General features: G+C 61.4%; 2 protein-coding genes across 2 annotated transcripts; one reads left to right on the top strand and one right to left on the bottom strand.

The window, feature by feature from the left end:
• Nucleotides 1-574: 574 nt before the first annotated feature.
• Nucleotides 575-10,842, top strand: BESB_007130 (uncharacterized protein; the record flags this gene model as incomplete). The annotated part of the gene is made up of 2 exons (XM_029359468.1): nucleotides 575-6,873; nucleotides 7,326-10,842. 2 exons carry the CDS (start codon nucleotides 575-577, stop codon nucleotides 10,840-10,842), a joined length of 9,816 nt encoding a protein of 3,271 aa, XP_029222381.1.
• A 2,152-nt stretch (nucleotides 10,843-12,994) lies between these two features.
• On the bottom strand, nucleotides 12,995-16,413 carry BESB_007120 (DHHC zinc finger domain-containing protein; the record flags this gene model as incomplete). Its single annotated transcript, XM_029359467.1, has 7 exons — nucleotides 12,995-13,263; nucleotides 13,588-13,822; nucleotides 14,110-14,217; nucleotides 14,546-14,586; nucleotides 15,058-15,100; nucleotides 15,406-15,591; nucleotides 15,934-16,413. 7 exons carry the CDS (start codon nucleotides 16,411-16,413, stop codon nucleotides 12,995-12,997), a joined length of 1,362 nt encoding a protein of 453 aa, XP_029222380.1.
• Nucleotides 16,414-16,532: the final 119 nt, after the last annotated feature.

Here is a 16,532-nt window from a genome sequence, read left to right as displayed (position 1 = left end):
AATATTATTTATGTATCGATATAACAACACCTTCTCCGCGAAGGACAGCTGAAAAACTAATCTGTTTGCCGTTCGCGTGTTCCTTCAAGCAGGCGTCTTCTGAATCACTTCCAGATCCTGTGTCGTAGTGATAGTTATCTTTTGAACTGGGTGCCGCTTTCCCTGGCGTTTTGTAAACGACCCACGGGCGGACCTCTCTACGGATAGGCTATGATCTCCCCTCCCTTTCAGGCTCTCTCTGTGCTTTGTGAGAGGCGTTTCTGTACGTCGTTCATTCAACCCGCGATCGCCGGCTCCCATTTTTCGTGCTGCCCTCCACAGACAGAGGAGCCAATGCGGATCCAAATACAAATAAATTTGATCTGGAGGAGTCGCTACAGCTTCTTTCCTCTGTCGATCTATTCGTTACCCCCGAAAGAGGTTCATGCCAGTGGCACAACTTCCATGGCTGAGCACCTCTTGAAAAACAAAAGCATGCAAAGCTGCAGCGCTATCCCGCGTTCGTTTTTCCTCCCACTGTGCCTTCTCAACTGTCGTTCCCGGTTGTCTTCGGCGAGCGCGTCCGGCGCTAAAAATGACGACGAAACGAGTCTATACAAGGCCACCAAATTCGCAGGCTCCACGCGACCAGAGTCAGCGCCAGAACTCGCCAGAGAACCGGACTCCGCCCGCAGTGAGGCCTGAGCCGCGCGTCCACGCCGCGCCGGCCCCAGACGAGGCAGCAGCGGGCGGCTGTCCGCAGCCCCCGAGGCCCTGCCCTTGCGCTTCCTGCGAATTGCTGCCTGTTCCGAAAGAGGCAGTATGTGGGGGGAGTGGCTCTGCTTCTCGCTCGGCACTCGAGACCCCATGCCGGGGACAAGCGCCTTCGGCAGTTGAACGGGAGCTGGCGAGGCCGCTCACTGCTGCCCCCGACGACCAGTCAAGCCTCAGCCAGAAGCCGCGCCAGCAAAGCACAGACCGTCGCGAGAAGCAAAGGGAAGGACACGGGGAGACTCTCGGCGCTGCCTTGAGGGGCCTGCGAGCCGGGAAGAAAACCCAGCCCCCGACAGGGTATGTCGAGTTGTCATGGCCTGCGCCGGAGCCCGAAGGCGCGCAGGCGCCGCAGCAGGCTCTTAACACATGGGCGACTTTGGAATCTGCCACGGCCGCAGACAGTCCCCGGCGTGCGCGGGCATTCACGGCAGCGGCCGTTCACGGCGAACGTCGAAGCGCTTGGGAACGTGCAGCTCTGGCCAGTTCCAAGGCGAGACGACAGGCGTCCTTTCCCCGGAGTGCTTCCTGCGCCGAGACGCATGCGCCAGAAACTGCGGTAGTCGCCTCAAAATCGAAAGCTTCGCAGGCGCCAGACGTTCTCTCACCCTCTGCACCGAGCGAAAGACCTTTTTGGAAAACCCTAAAGTCGCCTCCAGCGCCTCCACGGCGTCGTACGCCTCGACTACCTTCGCCAGCCTTGACAAGTGGTTCGAGTGGCGCGGGCTACCGCCGAGCTTTAGAGAGGCAACTGACTGTTCTTGAGCATCGCCTTGCCGAGTTCCTTGGAACCCTCGCCAGCGCTGCTCCCGCCTCCTTAGCTGCCGCCACTGCAGCGGTCGCCGCGGGGCCTCCCGGGGGGACTGACCTGGCTTGCCCGGAGCCTGACACTGAAGCGAGCCCCGCGCACACCTTCCGCTGCCCCCAGAGGGGGGGTGTCTCTCCTGAAACAATGCCTCGACTGCGGGGCCTCGACCATCAAGTTGGAAAGGAACACACGACGGAGAATTTAGGGTGGAGTGGCACATGCACGCCGATGGCGAAGGGGAGACGTGCAGCGCCACGGCAGGCGCCTCAATGCGCGTACTCGGATGACTCAGAAGAAGGTTCAGCTTCCCTGTCAGCGGGTCCTTCAGACAGCGCCTCTCTATGGACAGACGCCGGCGACTGCGGCGGAGCTCCCTTGGCTTTTTCGCCACCGACGGCGCCGCAGGAGTGGCGAGCTAACCGTGTCGACACAGGGCAACGGGGTGCGTCGCCGCATCTCCTTGGCCTTCTCCATCGTGAACAGCCGCCTCAGGACAGCATCCCTTCGCCGTCTTACACAGTTTGCATGCGCCCTCGCAGTGTCTGCGCCCCTGGCAGTGAGGCCAACCGCTGGGCTGCAGGTGGAGGAAGCAGCTGTAGAGGCAGTCCGAAATCCAGCGGTGGTGCATCCCAGCGCGCCACATCTGCAGAGGGGCCCTCTGCAGGGGGGCTGGCAATGGCCTCCTTCGCAGGCTCCGCTCTCTCTGGAGAGGGTCCGGGCGCTGAAGGGCCTGTAGGGCGACGTCAGAGTGGCGACGCGCATGCCAGGTCTTCAACCGATTCTCGGAGCGGCGCGCGTATCTGCAGAGGTGACGAGGATGCAGAGGGTGTTTCCACGCAGCCTAACGGGGCAACTGCGTTCAGGAAAAGACTGCGAAACGCCACCCCGTCCGCCTTGCTTGCAGGTCTGGCCGTGGACTGCTCCCGTGGCGGCGGAACGAGTCCCTCTACCTCGTCTCCAGCGGCCCATCCTCGCGACCAGCGACCGCGCGCAGGAGTAGGGGAACCGCAGATCTGTCAGCGGGAGACCACACACTCAAGAGAGGACAGCGATTCGATGCCTCACCAGCTTGCGCCGCTTGCGGCGAGCACTTCCACTCCGTGTGGGACCGGCCTCAAATGGTCTGGAGATAGGGCGGCGCGCGGCGAAGCGAGTGACCCCTCGCCGCTGTCTCCGCTGCTGACCCCTTCGGCAGAGACGGGTGGCGCAAACTTCTCGCTCAGCTCGCCTTCCACATGCAGCCTCTCAAGCCGGAGGCTGTTTCTGTCGCCTGCACTTTCGGGCTGCGATGAGTGGCCTTGCTCGAGTTTGGCGACGCCCTCGACGGCTGCGACCTACACGCACGACGCGTCAACGTCTCCAGCGCTAATTTCACAGGACTCCGCTCGAGCGCCACATCTCAAGGGTGTCGGAGACAGCGCAGAGAGCGGTCTGAAGAAGAAGAAAGCGGCATATGCTGACGCTCAGAAGAACAAACTCCACACACCCTGCAGCGCTCTGTCTTCAGGTCTCACTAAAGATCATTCACCCCTGTCATCTGAGGACGGCATCTCCCTTAGATCGAGCCCGCTACTGTCTCCCCCCTTGGCCTCCACGCGGTCGCTCTCCTCACCCTCAGTGCAGCTGCCGTCGGATGCTCCCTCGCGGTCGCGGTTCTCTCTGCTGCGGCTGCGCAGGCCTCCCGCCTCCTGCGGAGACGCGGGCGGGGGCAGTAGCGATACGCAGCCATGGAAGGCGGGTCACAGGCGGAGGCAGTCCGCGGGTCTCATCCCTCGCCTTGCAGGCGGTTCCGCTGCGCCTGAAAAGGCCCCGAAGGCCTCTACGGGGTACAGCAGCGCAGACGGGCAGATCAGGCTGCAGCTTTTTCAGAGCCTCCTCGTTGTTCTTCGGTGCCTGGATGAGGTGAAAAGTCTGCGACGCGGCGCAGAAGTCTTCGCCACACATGGCGCCGCCTCTCCGCGGCCTCTCCATCAAGGCAGCGGCGGCGTGTCTCCGGCAGATGCCGTGTTGGCTGCCACAGCGACACCCCCGCGCGAGCCGGCAGGCCCGTTGGAGGGCGAAGCAGAGGGACGGCGAGATTCGTTCGCCTGTGATCTGCGTGGTGTCCTCAAAAGACTCGCCGACGTTGCCTCGACAAGCGTTGAGGCGGCGGCGACAGCAGCTGCGCTGGCCGCCCTTCCTGCCCCGGCAGACGCTCGGTCGACTTGGACTCCCATGCGAGGGATCGCCCACCGGAGACAGGAGAAGACTCCCCGCAAGGACGAGGTTTCTTGCCGCTTTTCTGCTGCAGTGTTCGCTGTCAGCGAGGCGGCTGCGGACGCAGCGGCTTGGGCTGCGCGGACTCTAGAGGCGGAACGTGAGTCGCGCTCGCCAGCGAGGCTTTTCTCAGTTAACAGGCACGGAAATGGAGACGACGTAGAGGCGATCAATCGCAGCACGCGTGCTGGGCATCGGCTTGCCGCGAGAAGCCATTCTCAATCCAAAAGGAGTCACTCCGCGCCTGGGCGCGTGCGAGGCAGGCCGACATCCGACTGCGCCGAAGAAGAAACTGCGGCACAGAAGACTGCGGGCGACGACGGTGGAGGCAGGAGAGACAGTGAAGGCACTGGGAGACGCGTAACGCCACGAGGCCCAAAGGGGGGCCGCGCGAGTGGCCGCCAGGGGCGAGCCTGCAGAGAGGTCGCGGAGGCGTGCACCGCGAGCAGGCACAAGGACGGCGGTACGAAATCTCGTTCTTTGTCCACCTCCGGAGCCTTTGGCCGCAACGGACACTCGTCGGGGCCGTCCCACGGTTATGCCCTGAAATTGAGTGCGCATCAAACCACTGCCGATCGAGTGGAGGCGCCGGAGGGAGTCCCACAGAGATCCAGTGAAGAGAACGGGATCCACCGGCAGCGAAAACGTGCGCTCGCCCTTCTCGAAGGCAGCTGGGTGATTCGTCTCCTTCCGCCAGCCTGTGGAGAGGAGCATCCGTCGCCTGCGCGCGACTCCGATGGGGCCACGGCGAGCGCGCGGTACGCAGCTGCGCACGTCCTTCGCGCCCTCGCTGGGATGCGCAGGACGAAGAAGCCCGATTCGTTCAAACGCGGTCGGCGAGACAGCCCAGCCTCCCAGGGCCCCACGTGCTCTCCCTGTCGGCCAGGAGGGGCGAACAAGGCGACCGGAGAAAGCGGAGAGGCACCGTGCCGCCTCCCCAAACAAGAAAAGTGTTTTCTGTTTGTCTCAGCCGACTTCGGCTACCTGTGCTGCGCAGCCGCACCCCCCCCCAGCGTCGTGCGAGCCGCTGCGGAGGCAGAAGAGGCTGACCGTGTCTGGAGCTCGCGGGCCTTCGAAGTTGAGGAGGCTCCAGGCTGCGGACCTGGGGAGACAAGGGCTGCGCAAAGGGCAGGGGAAATCTTTGACGAGTTTGCACCCGGAAACTCCAGAGCGAGGAGTGACAAGCTGCAGAGAGGGCGCGTTCGTCTGCATCATGTGGAGTCTCTGGCGGGCTCGCAAGTCAAGCTTCCCTACGTTCACTCACGCCGTTGGATGCCTCAGAAAACGGGCGAGGCTGACTCCACACAGGGGAGGCGGAGCAGCGGGTCGAGCGAGCAGGAAGGACAAGACGAGACACATACCCCCGGTCGGGTTGCTCCCGAAGACATACACGTATCGGACTCGAGTATGTCTTCCTCAGGCGGTCGTGGCGGCGACTCTCAGTCACTCGGCGCACAGAATGCGTGTTCCACAGGCTCGCTGCATGCACTGCGAGGCGTGTATGGGTCTGCATCTGACGGAGCTTCGCTCTCTTCTGAAGCTTCCCGTCTGTCTCCGTCCGCTCCTGGTTGGGGAGGGAAGAGTGCGGAAGCGGCGCAGTCCCCTGCAGCGGCGGATTGTCCTATCTGCAGGGGGGGCCTACAGGAGACTGGGCTCGGCGCCTCCAGAGCGCGGAAAGCGATGCCCGCGCGTGGCAGCGCCGCCACGGCGATGCTGCCTTCTTCGGGTTTTCCCAGAGGAAGCGGACAGCCGCGGCGAGAGGTTTTAGGATTCTGCCGCTTGAGCCACTCAACCCTACGAAGGCCGCACGCGCGTGACCACGCGAGACGGAGGCTTGCCCCCGTCCTCGCGCCCTCGACCTGCGCTTGGGGAGAGGCGAAGACGCCGCACAGCCGCGTCCTCCTCCTCGGCGCGCAGACGACGCCTCGCGGGCCGCGCGCCCAGAGCGCCGACGAGAAGAAATCGGGCGGTGCGGCGCTCACAGACACCTGGGATCGCAGAGAGCGAGGGAGAGAAGCAGCAGATGCCAAAAGGTCAGGCGCAGGAGAAGAAGCAGACACATCAGAGCGCGCGGTGACGACTCGCCATGGAGACGACGGAAATGCGTCAGATGCCAGCGTCGCCCCCTCAGTCCTGTGTGTCTCTCTTCCAGGCTTTGCGCCCTGCCGCAGAAGACAGGGAGCCAGTTCGCGCCAGGCGTGCCGACCGACGTCTCTCCCTGCGAATGCCCGTCGCTCCGCTACCCGCGGCAGGGCCGAGGGGGGTGGAAGGCCCGCCGCAGGGGACAGAGGCCTTTTCAGGAAGCCCTCAGAAGGCGAGGCGAATCTGCAGCCTCCAGCCGCGCTCCGCCGACCGTCTGCGATCTCCGACAGTGGCTTGCCCGCTAGCCGCAGCGAGGCGAGGGAGGGCGGAGGGACTGCGAAGCAGCGAAGCCGGCGACCTGTTGAGGCCATGAGAGACGGACGTCCGCGCGCTGAACGGAGACGCTCGTCTGCCGAAAGCCACGAGCGCAGGCTTGGCAGAGCCTCCGACTGCGACAACATGCCTCCACGCGAAGGTCGGCGCCGGGCGAGTGCTTCAGACCTTGCGCTACCACTTTCTTCTTTCTCGCGCGACGCGTGGCAGCTCGTGCTGCCGCTCAGCGCCATCGACAGCCTGGAGTACGGATACTGCAGCCACGCGTACCGAGTCCTCCAGCAGAGCAAATGCGCTCCTCTTCTCGCCATCCCGCCCTACCTCTGTTGGTCTGTGCGCGTGCGAGCCTCCCGCGACGGCGCAGCGGACACTGAGCGAGAGGCAGAAAGTAGGAGTGGGAGCGGAACGTTAGCGAGGCAGCGACAAAGCGGCCATCAATCCAGCAAGCGACGCGTCAGCCCCCGCGACGCCAGCAAAGAAACAAGGCGTTCTCCTCTCCAGAGAGCTTGTGGATCTCACCGGAATTGCGGGGAGAGAACGGAGAGAGCTGCTCCGACCATCAGCAACCCTACCAAGGGACGGCACGCGAAACAAAGCTGCACCACTCTCGATTTCATCGTCCTCAGCGAAGAGGACGCCGCCAAGTGAGGCTTGCTCATTGTTTGTATCTGGGGAGCGATGTGCGGGTTCGCATACATGTCTCTTGCTGTACACCGTAGGGGCCAGCTGACGGTCAGAGTCCCCTGCGATCGGGTATTCTGGTTTTTTTGCCAATCGGAGACCTTCGCATGGACTGAGCCAACATCGGAGAACGCAGCTCGACCTTGCATTCTTTGGTGTTGCGCTGCGGCCGCGGGCATGAAGCCGAAGTGCCGCTGGTCACTAGCGCGTACAGACTTGATGACCGGACTTAGTTGAGGGCCTACACAGCTCTCGAGCAGCTTCCTTATTATCTCTTTCTTTACCGAACTCCGATTGCTTTCCTGCGAGAGTATCTATTAGAGTTTAGGTTTTATTGGCTCGACGCGACAGTCTTCAAGTCGGTTTTGTCGCCTTTGTATATGTTTCACGTCTGTGTCTTCTGCACGCCTGTCAGGTGGGTAGTTAGCCTGAACGGGTTGATCCGCCACAGTCCACTTCGCGTTCTCTTCACCGCCGAAGAGTTCTCCCGCCAACTCCGCGTCATGCGCATGCACCACATGCAAAGGCTTCGCCTCGAGTTTCTCCTCGCCCACACGAGTCTGTGCGCCGGGGGCCTTCAGGGCAAAGCTACGGTCTCAAAGCTTCTTTCTGACGGCTTTCTGCCGTCTCCTTACTTCGACTTCACTGCGGAGACGCTGACGTACGCGCGCGCAAACACCGGCTCCTCTGCGCATCTCCTGCTGAGCGGCGGGCAGCGCCCGGTTTCCATTCGAGACAGCACCACACTCCGTGACCACAGCAACCTCGCAGCGGAGATTCTGGCGTTACACTGCGCACAAACGACGTCCGGGGCAGGCAAGCATGCCCCGGACTTGGAAGAACCGATCAGCCGAGGAGCTGAGAACGGGGACCAATTTGTGGAGTTTGGGCCGCTGGGCGACGATGCGTGTTGTCGACACCAGAACCCGCGAGGGCCTTCTGGAGCCCACACCGCCCTCGATCCGCGAGAGGAGACTCACGAGACTCTTCGCGGAAGACGCCTGAGAACGGGTCGATGTCCGTCTTCACCGCCTCAGTTAGCGGGCTGCGGCAGCTGCCGCAGTACCACGACGGGGAGCAGCGCTGAGTACAGCAGCGGAGAAGACGTTCCGCATGCGTTGCCAGCGAGGACTCCCAGAAGAGGCCTGCCTCTCTCACGCGTCCCCGGGCTCCTAGCCCAAGACGACGTCGCCAGCGACAGCCACAGCGGCGCCGTCCGCCCTCCGGTGTACCTCGCAAGCTTCAGCCAGAGCCTAGCGCGCCTTGATCCTCTTCAGCCGGAGAGCTGCGATGCCACAGAGTTGTCTCCCTCTTCGCTCTCGCCGCTCTCGATGGACGCGAGCGCGGAACTGAAGCACGCGGCCAGCAGATGCCTTACGTGCGCCTCGGGGGGTGGAAAAGCGAGTGCGGCAGCGGCGCGCACGCAGAGAACGAGCGGTAGCTGTCATCGGTGCGCCGACATTCGCGCCGCAGCTGAGTTGTTTGTGAGGGCTGTGCGGACGAAAAGTGATGGGGCGACGGCGCTTGGTTGCGCATCTTACCTTGCTACAGAGGCTCAGACACCTTCACGGATACTCCATAAGAGGAAAGACGAGGCGAAGACGACACAGATGCCGGGGCGCGAGGCGGGAGTTCTCCGTCAGCCGCAGGGGTCGCGCTGGACGTGGGTTTTCGAGTCTTCGTCCTCTCAGGGTCAGGCGGCTGAAGCTGGGGAGCGTGCGCAAGGGCAGGCGTCTCCATCTCGCCATTTTTTCTGCATGCAAAGGCCATTTCATCCAGGCCAACTGCTTCATGGATTAGCTGCCGACTCCACCGCAGGGAGCGCGGGGAGGGATGAGGCGAATGCCTTTTCATCTCTGGACTCTTCTGAAGCCCTCACGACGCGGTCGGTGAGTTCGAAAGGCGTCTCCCTCTCCGCGGCTTCTCCCAAGCTCGAGACTGGAATCGCTGTGGAGCCTATCGCAGGCACAGTTTCCGCAAACGCCTTTTTGCGTGATGGGCACTGCCCTGTGCTGCCAGGGCACGCCTGGGCGGTCGCCGTCCCGCCCGCGGCGACGAGGAGCGCAGGGCGTTGCAGAAGGGATGAAATGGATTCCGTTTCAGCGAACCAGAGACCTGCGGCGTCAGCGGGGGAAGCGACTTCCACTGGTCCCCAGCCTCGGCCACGGCCCCTGTCCCGAAGGCCCTTCATCGGGGCGACCGCGGTTCGCGCCTTCTTGAGCCTCGTGCAACGAGGGTGGGGAAGAAGAAGAGACACCTGCGCAGGCACTGATCCTCGTAGTGCGGGGAGTCTTGGCGTCCCTCTTGAATCTTGGATTTACGAAGGAGAGACCGCTGCTGGCGGGCAGCATCCCCCGAGCCTTCCATGCGTGGCGAGCCAATGTACAAGCCCACAACCTTGCTTCGCCCTCAACTGCGCGGCGGCGATGTGCCCTCTGTCTGCGAGTGCGGCTGCTGCCGGCGTTCAGGCACACGCAAAGGAAGCGATGGGGTTCCCTCGCCCGACTCCTGTGTGTGGATCCTATTCAGGCTCTTGCGTGAACTCTGAGCAGTCTGCCTGGGGGCACACGCCTCGTGACAGCTTTGCCACAGTTTGCGGGCTAGATTTCTATGCTCATGAGAACGAACGCCGTCTCTGCATGCGGAACGGCGGCGCCGTGGCGCGCGAGATATCGAAGAAGTCACAAGAAAGCCCAGGCGAGGGGGCAGCGCTCGCCAGGGTCTTCGACGCCAGGCCGACGCCTGCCTCTGGCTGTCATGCCGCAAAGAAGGGGGCGCTGAAGCGCAGCTCCAGTTTCTTCGCCAGGCGGCGTAGTTCGGAGAAAGTGACCGCGGCTGTGGAAGCCAAGAATCTGCAGCGGTCTGCTTCCTGCTGCGCCGGGGAGGGCTGGCGGCCGCACGACAGCCACTCGCTGCCGCAGGCTCCGCGCGCTCACTGGAAGTGGGGCGTCAGCACAAACTCCCGACTGGAGAGCGAACAAGAGAGCTTTCCCCCACAGCGCTGCAACGCCCGACGTGGCGAGGCACGAGGGCCGAGACGCCCCGCTGGCAAAGAGTGCGGCTGTCTGCCTCCAGTCATCGAGCCGGAGCGCGTCTCTGGGGAGAAGGCGCTCGCCAGTCTCCCTCATTATGGCAGCGCGTGTGCTTTCAGCGTGGCGCCCGCCGCGTTCTCCGTCGGCATGCACTGTCTGCCAACCTGTAGCCTGGAAGGCGGCTACCCGTGCATGCAGTGGGTCAGCTACCCGCTGGCAAGTTCGCTGGCTGGCGCGAGGCCCCCAGCGGCGGAATTCCCGGAGACCGACGGGGGAGGCAGCTGGGTCACGGGCCCCTCGCAGGAGGAGGGTCCCGCCGCGGAGTGGGTTCGCCCGCTGTGTTGGACATTTGGGCTGCCCCCTCCACACCCCGTCCACGTCCACCGCATGCACTCCGCAGGTCAGGCGACCGGGAGCGAGCTTTTCTCCGTCGACTCCGCGGAGGCGTCAAGAGACGCAGGCTCTGGTGAAGGCGTCGTTTGGAGCGGGCATGTCCCGCCTGTGCTGGAGCCCGGCGGCGGCGAAGGGACAGGGGTTGGGGTGCAGGCCCGCGAGGGCGCGCACACCTCTCCGCAGCACACCCCCAACTCGCCGGAGGCGTCGGTCTCTGTACATTCAGCGAACCCGTCCAGCATATGTCCGCCCTGGGCATCTGGATGCCGCGGGCAGTCTCCAGCTGCTGCTGCGGGCGGGCTCGCCGTTTCACGTGCAGATGCAGCGGGGATAGGGGTCGACGACTCGCGCCAGCCTCATGACTCAATTCAGAACCCCGCCGCCGACTCTTCTCCACGTCTCCTGGCTGAAGAAACGCAGAGCAAGTCGCTCGCGACACCAGGGGTCGCAGACGATGACGAGGAGGAAGTCCAGTTCTGCATCTTCAGCGAAGAAAAGGGCACGTGAAGGCCGGAAACAGCAGGAAAAGTATCTGAGGGAAAACAGATCGGCGAAAATCGACAGTGGAGGAGGAACTTGCGTGTCGTTTTTATGTGAATGCAGAGGACGAGCGTCTGCGTGCGGACTCGTTGGGCTTTGAAACGGATGACGCTCTCTGCGTCTCAGCAGCGGATGCGCGGCTCCAGCGACTACCCGAGGAGGCAGATTCTTCTGCATGTGTAGTCACGTTCTTTTCGAGGGGACAGCGGCTTTTTCAGTTGGCCCCTACCACGAAATATGTTTTGAATTCGCATGGGTCCCCGCGCGAAAGTGAGAGGCGCTGCGCTGTCGAGGCAACCAACGAACTCGACGTCGCGAGGGCGTCACTACGAAGGTCCCGCAGGAGTTCAGCCTGGTGTGACAGGTTGTACTGCACGGCCAAAGATTCCTGCGATGGAAGACCTGTGCTAAGAATGAATGCTCCGTATTCTAGGGACGTGGGCTGTGCAGCGGGCACGCTTGCTCACATGCGGGTGGTTTGTAACGAACTGGTCGCCTGCCCAGAAGACTGAAGTGCAGAGGTACCTGAGACGGGGCGGGATGGGGGTGAGCGACCGCTTGTTGTTCCGCGAGGTAAACTAGACGCGGGCGAGCGTTCTCTTTCGTCCTCCCGGAGCGACGTCGGTGCTTCCAACAGCGACGCCCCTACGACCTGCGCTCGTGTTTTGGATGATTAACAGCCTCAGCACGCGAAAGCCGGCTTTAAAATATCTCCACGATTTTCCAGCTAGGCGCGGTGCCAAACTGTGAGAGACGAAGTCACTTTTACTCGCTGCCAACGGGGAGCTTTTGACACTCCTGTGGGATTTCCGAGTGCATCACAGCCACGCCTAGTCCTGTAGCTGCAGGCGCGCGGTTTCCACAGCAGAACGCCGAAAACTGGGTCCCCGCGAGCCATAAAGGACACGCTGGAGTCGAGCGCATACTTGTAGACTCTCAGCGGTGTAACACTCGTGAACGTCGACATGGAAATTCCCGTCACTGAGAGAACTACACGCCCAAAACATCTCTCACACTCGATACACACGTGGAAACCTCGAAATTCGCATGCCTGAACTGCTGTGTGTACGCTCTGAGTCCCCTGTGCTGCTTCATATTTTTCTACCTTCACATCCGTACGCGACGACGCGGGCGGCGCAAGGCTGCGCAAATCCCCCTGAAGGGACTCTGGGGTGAAAGTTTGTCGGGAGGACCGGCTCGTTCGACCATTTTAGCGTTGCGTGTCTGTCGCATTTCTAAGCAACAGCGTAGGTGGTGCGTCGATCGCACTTTAACCGGAACAAGCTGACAGCGCCGAAACCTCCAGTTTCGTAGCAGAGGTTCTGTCGCGTGCCCCGCGCCCGTCCTGCGACTCCCTGTGTTGCATGCTTATGGGTGTCAGACTTGCGCACCTGCCTCACGCAGGCAGGCGCGTGGGATTCTGGAGTGTATGCCCTCACAAAACAGAAAACCGATACAGAAAACGACGCAGAAGAAACAAAACAGGGCACTTGCCCCAAGGTGCGCACGCCACATATACGTGCGGAACACAACGCAAAGTTCACAAGCTGTGGACTCGAAAAGACCACCTGATACCAGATATCCCTCCGTGAAAACTCGTTCTCTTTTTGCGGAGACAGATTGGCGCAAACAAAGTTCCTTCGACTGGAAGCCGCCTCGCAGGCGGAGCCAAGAGTCTGAGCTCTCGCATGGCGGGAGTTCACCTTCATGCGGTGCTGCATGCGCATACCCCCGATACGCGTGCAAGTCTAGTCATTTTCGTGCGCATGCACCCGCAGCGCAGTTTCGACTGAACCTTGCGACGCACATCCACGCCAAATCGCGCACGGCGAGCCCGCGACGCCAACCCCGAACCCACCCCGAGTACGCGCGGACACGTATCGTTGCGTAGACTGAGAGATGTGAATGAGTATCCGCACAAAATAGTGAACGCAGGACGCGCAGACCGCCTCGACTCTGAGCTGTCTCTGCAACGCCCTTGAGCATGTCCAGGCAGCCCCGCGGCGCCGTCGAGACATACACGCACGGGCCTTAAGAGATTATGTGACGCGAAGGCCCGCGCAGAAGGAAAATAAAGCCGGCTCCAAAACGGCGCCCGGCTGTCCGCGGCAGATATCGTTTAAACCTGCACACGGCCTCCGCCGATGGCAACAGCTTCGGGGTCGACGCCGAGGCTGACTGCGGTGCGACCTGTCTCGCCGCTCCCTCGCTTTTCGTCTGCACTGCTGGGTGAGGCGTCCTCCACGATTTCCGCGCCGGAGCCCACCGGCATCTCCGCCACCCTCGCGGAGAGTGCAGGCGCGCCAATCGTGACTGAGCGGACTGCGGAGCCCGCAGACTCCGCCAGCTGCTGAGAGTCTCTCTCTCCACGATGCGGGAAGGCGTAACCTGAACGCACAGATACGCGACGAAGCGGCGGGGAGACATGCATCGACGCAGAGCGGCGTTGCGGCGCGCCTCCTCCACGGCAGGAACACGCGCTTGTCCATGCCTCAGAAACTGTAGGGAACAACAATCTCAACTCCAAGCACGCGAGACGAGGATAGAGGCCGGTCTCAATGCACAGACTAATCAATAAGAATGCTGGTGCACGCTACAGCCGACGCTTCCCCTGGATACAGAGGAGCGGCGCAGCCGCCGGAATCCACTCGTCAAGAAGAAGTCCCGATCTGCCCGATTCCACACGGGCCGCATGTGTGTATGCACTCGTACCATTTCTTCCTTTTCTCAGAGCAGCCTCGAATGACGCGCGCCAGCAGGCGACGGATATGGGCAGACAGAAAAACGGAAAGGTGTACATACACACGGAAAAAGGCGAAGCGGAAGGATCACACCCAAGAAGGCGATTTCTGCGTCCATCCAGACGCGTCAGCGAGAACTGACCTGTGCATGTGGGTTGTCTCGGAGAGACTGGGAAGAACCAGGACCAGTCGAACTTCCCGAAAATCTGAAGGACGCGCATGCACACGAGGGCGCGAGTCGCGGTCAAACTGACAGGTACACTGCCGCAGCCTCCTCCGCTTGCCGAGTCTTTGAGGGCGTTGAACCCGTCACGGAGTCGAACGCTGGTGGCGCATGCATCCACAAAGTGCTTTTCAGCCGGAAGGTGGACGACGCGTGCCCCGAGGTGCAGACTCTCCACCGCACAGGGTCGCATGCATTTGTGGACATGCAACACCCCCAGACACGCAGAACGCGCGCCCTTCGACGCGAAAACTCCTGCGACCGGCTCACCTGCTCTGCGTTCGCCATGCGACCAACGTTGTACGGGTTTGGGGACGCATACTGGGCCTCTATTGTTGTCGCGTTAATCAGCAAGTAATAGAGGTGCGTGAGAAACATCTGCGGAAGCAGACAGAACAAGGCCGCCGCTCGCCTGGATCGCGCAGGCAGTTGATATTGAGCCACCTGGCTGCGCGCCAGATGCGCAGCACAGCGCACTTTCATTTTCATATCCGAGGCGCTGTATCTGTCGATCGCCGCGCACCCCATCTCCATTCTTCCTTGTCATGAACCCTCTTGCTTGGCGCCTCAGGGTCCTCCCTTTCCCTTTTAAATGTTCTCCGTCCAACGCGCCGAAGGGGCCTCTAGGTCTCTCGCTCTTCATACGCTCCCCCTCTCAGCGCGCACACTCGAGAAATCTGCTCCCGACAGCCAGCTGGGGACTTACCACTAGGGTGACGAGGCCGAACGTGATCTCCATCACCCACGCTGCGTACATCAAAAGGACATCGAAAAAAACAACGAGAGGATTTCCCAAGCCGCCGCGTCTTATCGCCTCGACGGACCAGAGGCGACACGACACACTTCACGAGGCCACGGAGTTCCAGAATGACAACTCGAGCGCAGCAGAAAACTGATCATCAGCGTGCCTGCATATGCGACAAAAAAAACATGCATACTTCTAGATGTGCGGCGCGCATACGTATAGACGTGAAACACGTAGCCAAGCCATTGAGTCACATCGGCTAAAGCCAGACGCTTTCGCCCCTCGACCTTCTGGCTCGTTATATCCCCCAGGGACGCGACCTTTCGGCATCACGGCGATTGACATCGAAGCCTCCACCAGCAGTCCAGGGCGATGAAAATACGAGCGCCCGGGAAATCTCGCAGAAAAAAAAATGCGCAAGCAGACTGACGAGCCAAAACACTAAACTGTCCTTCGACTCGGTCAGCTCTTACAGATCAAGAAGACGCCCCATAATCCTGTGGGAAGGGTGTCGCTCTGCGCAGGAGAGGAGAGGGAGAAAGACAAAAGCAACCTACACTCGTGAACCTTTGAGTCGCCTCCAGTGTGAGTGAGTCCTCACGGAAAAAACCGATGCCTGGCCGCTGCTGCTTCTTGTAGATGCCAAACGCCAGGCGCGCGTAAGCAACAAAACACGTAAAAATGTGATTGTGCATGGTCACTTCTCTGCATGCCGACACAGATTCATTCATGAACGCGTGCTTCCCCCCCCCCCCCCCCCTCCTTCCCCCCCCTAAGGCTGTCAGAACTCGTTCACTCTCTCCGCTGTCTACAGGACTTACGCAAGGAGTGGATCCGGTGTAAAGAAACTCATTGACGATCCAGGGGGCGGAGGACGCGGCCAAGAAGGTGCAGACCATAGCGCAGTAGAAGTTAAACAGCACAAACTGCTTGTAGTTGTTGAACCCCACGCAGTTACCGACCCACGGGCAGTGGTGATCCATGCGCATGATGCATTTGTTGCAAATCTGTTCAGACACACGAATAGAAAAAGAGGCCTCTGCATCAGCCCCGCTGTACCAGACGCCCTAGTATCCCTCCCAACTAACGCATGTCGCGATTTGTGCAGGGAAGCGGGAATTAAGTCGGTCCTCTCACACAGTCTGTTCTGGATCATCGAAGAGAAATGCGTCGCAGCGGGAGTAGGCCCTCAGGCTTCTCCTCCGGCCTCGGACTTTATGTACGACGCAAGGCTACCTCTCCTTTGCGCACATCTGTTATATGTGTGTTCGCGAGCATGCAAATAGAGTTGTGCGCATGCGCCTCTGTGGGCGGTGGAGACCAAGCAAATACAGAAACATGTCTCTTACTGAGCAGTGATGGGCTCGTTCTGGTCTGAGAGCATTTGCACATTGTTTGCACTTGGTGACGTATCCGGCGTGGAAGTCGCGAAGTCTTGCTCGGGCTCGCACTGCGCTGGACGCGCCGTCATCGCTGCCGATCTCCCGCAGTCTCTCGCCTCCAACAGCGTCACCAGGCGGAGGCAGGACTACCGATCCATCCGATTCGATGCAGGGGATTCTTTTCTCCGCCGCTTCTCGGCGCCAAGCATCCCGCACTTCTCCAGGATCGCGCCCGGCGCACGCGTAGAAACACCACAGCGCGACGAGCCAGAGAAGAGTGCCGATTGCCCCGAGAGCAATGGCGACGCCAAGGTCATTGTTGCAGCCAACCAGCAGCAAATGCAGGTACACGTAGGTGTAGGAAGCGCCGACAAAGAAGAAGAGAAAAGTGACCAGGAGAAGGGGGATCAAGGAGATCCCGCGCACGGTGCGGTTTTTCGCATACATCGTTTAGACGTCTTCGCGTGACCGGCCTACGAAACGCCGATGCCGCGCGTCAAGAAGAGAGGATGGACGAGCAGAGGATGAGGCAGACGCGGGATCCCTCTCTGGGTGAGGACAAAACT

Source organism: Besnoitia besnoiti, chromosome I, assembly GCF_002563875.1.
Source record: "Besnoitia besnoiti strain Bb-Ger1 chromosome I, whole genome shotgun sequence".
NCBI classification, from domain to species: domain Eukaryota; phylum Apicomplexa; class Conoidasida; order Eucoccidiorida; family Sarcocystidae; genus Besnoitia; species Besnoitia besnoiti.
This window is presented reverse-complemented; position numbering and strand designations above follow the sequence as displayed.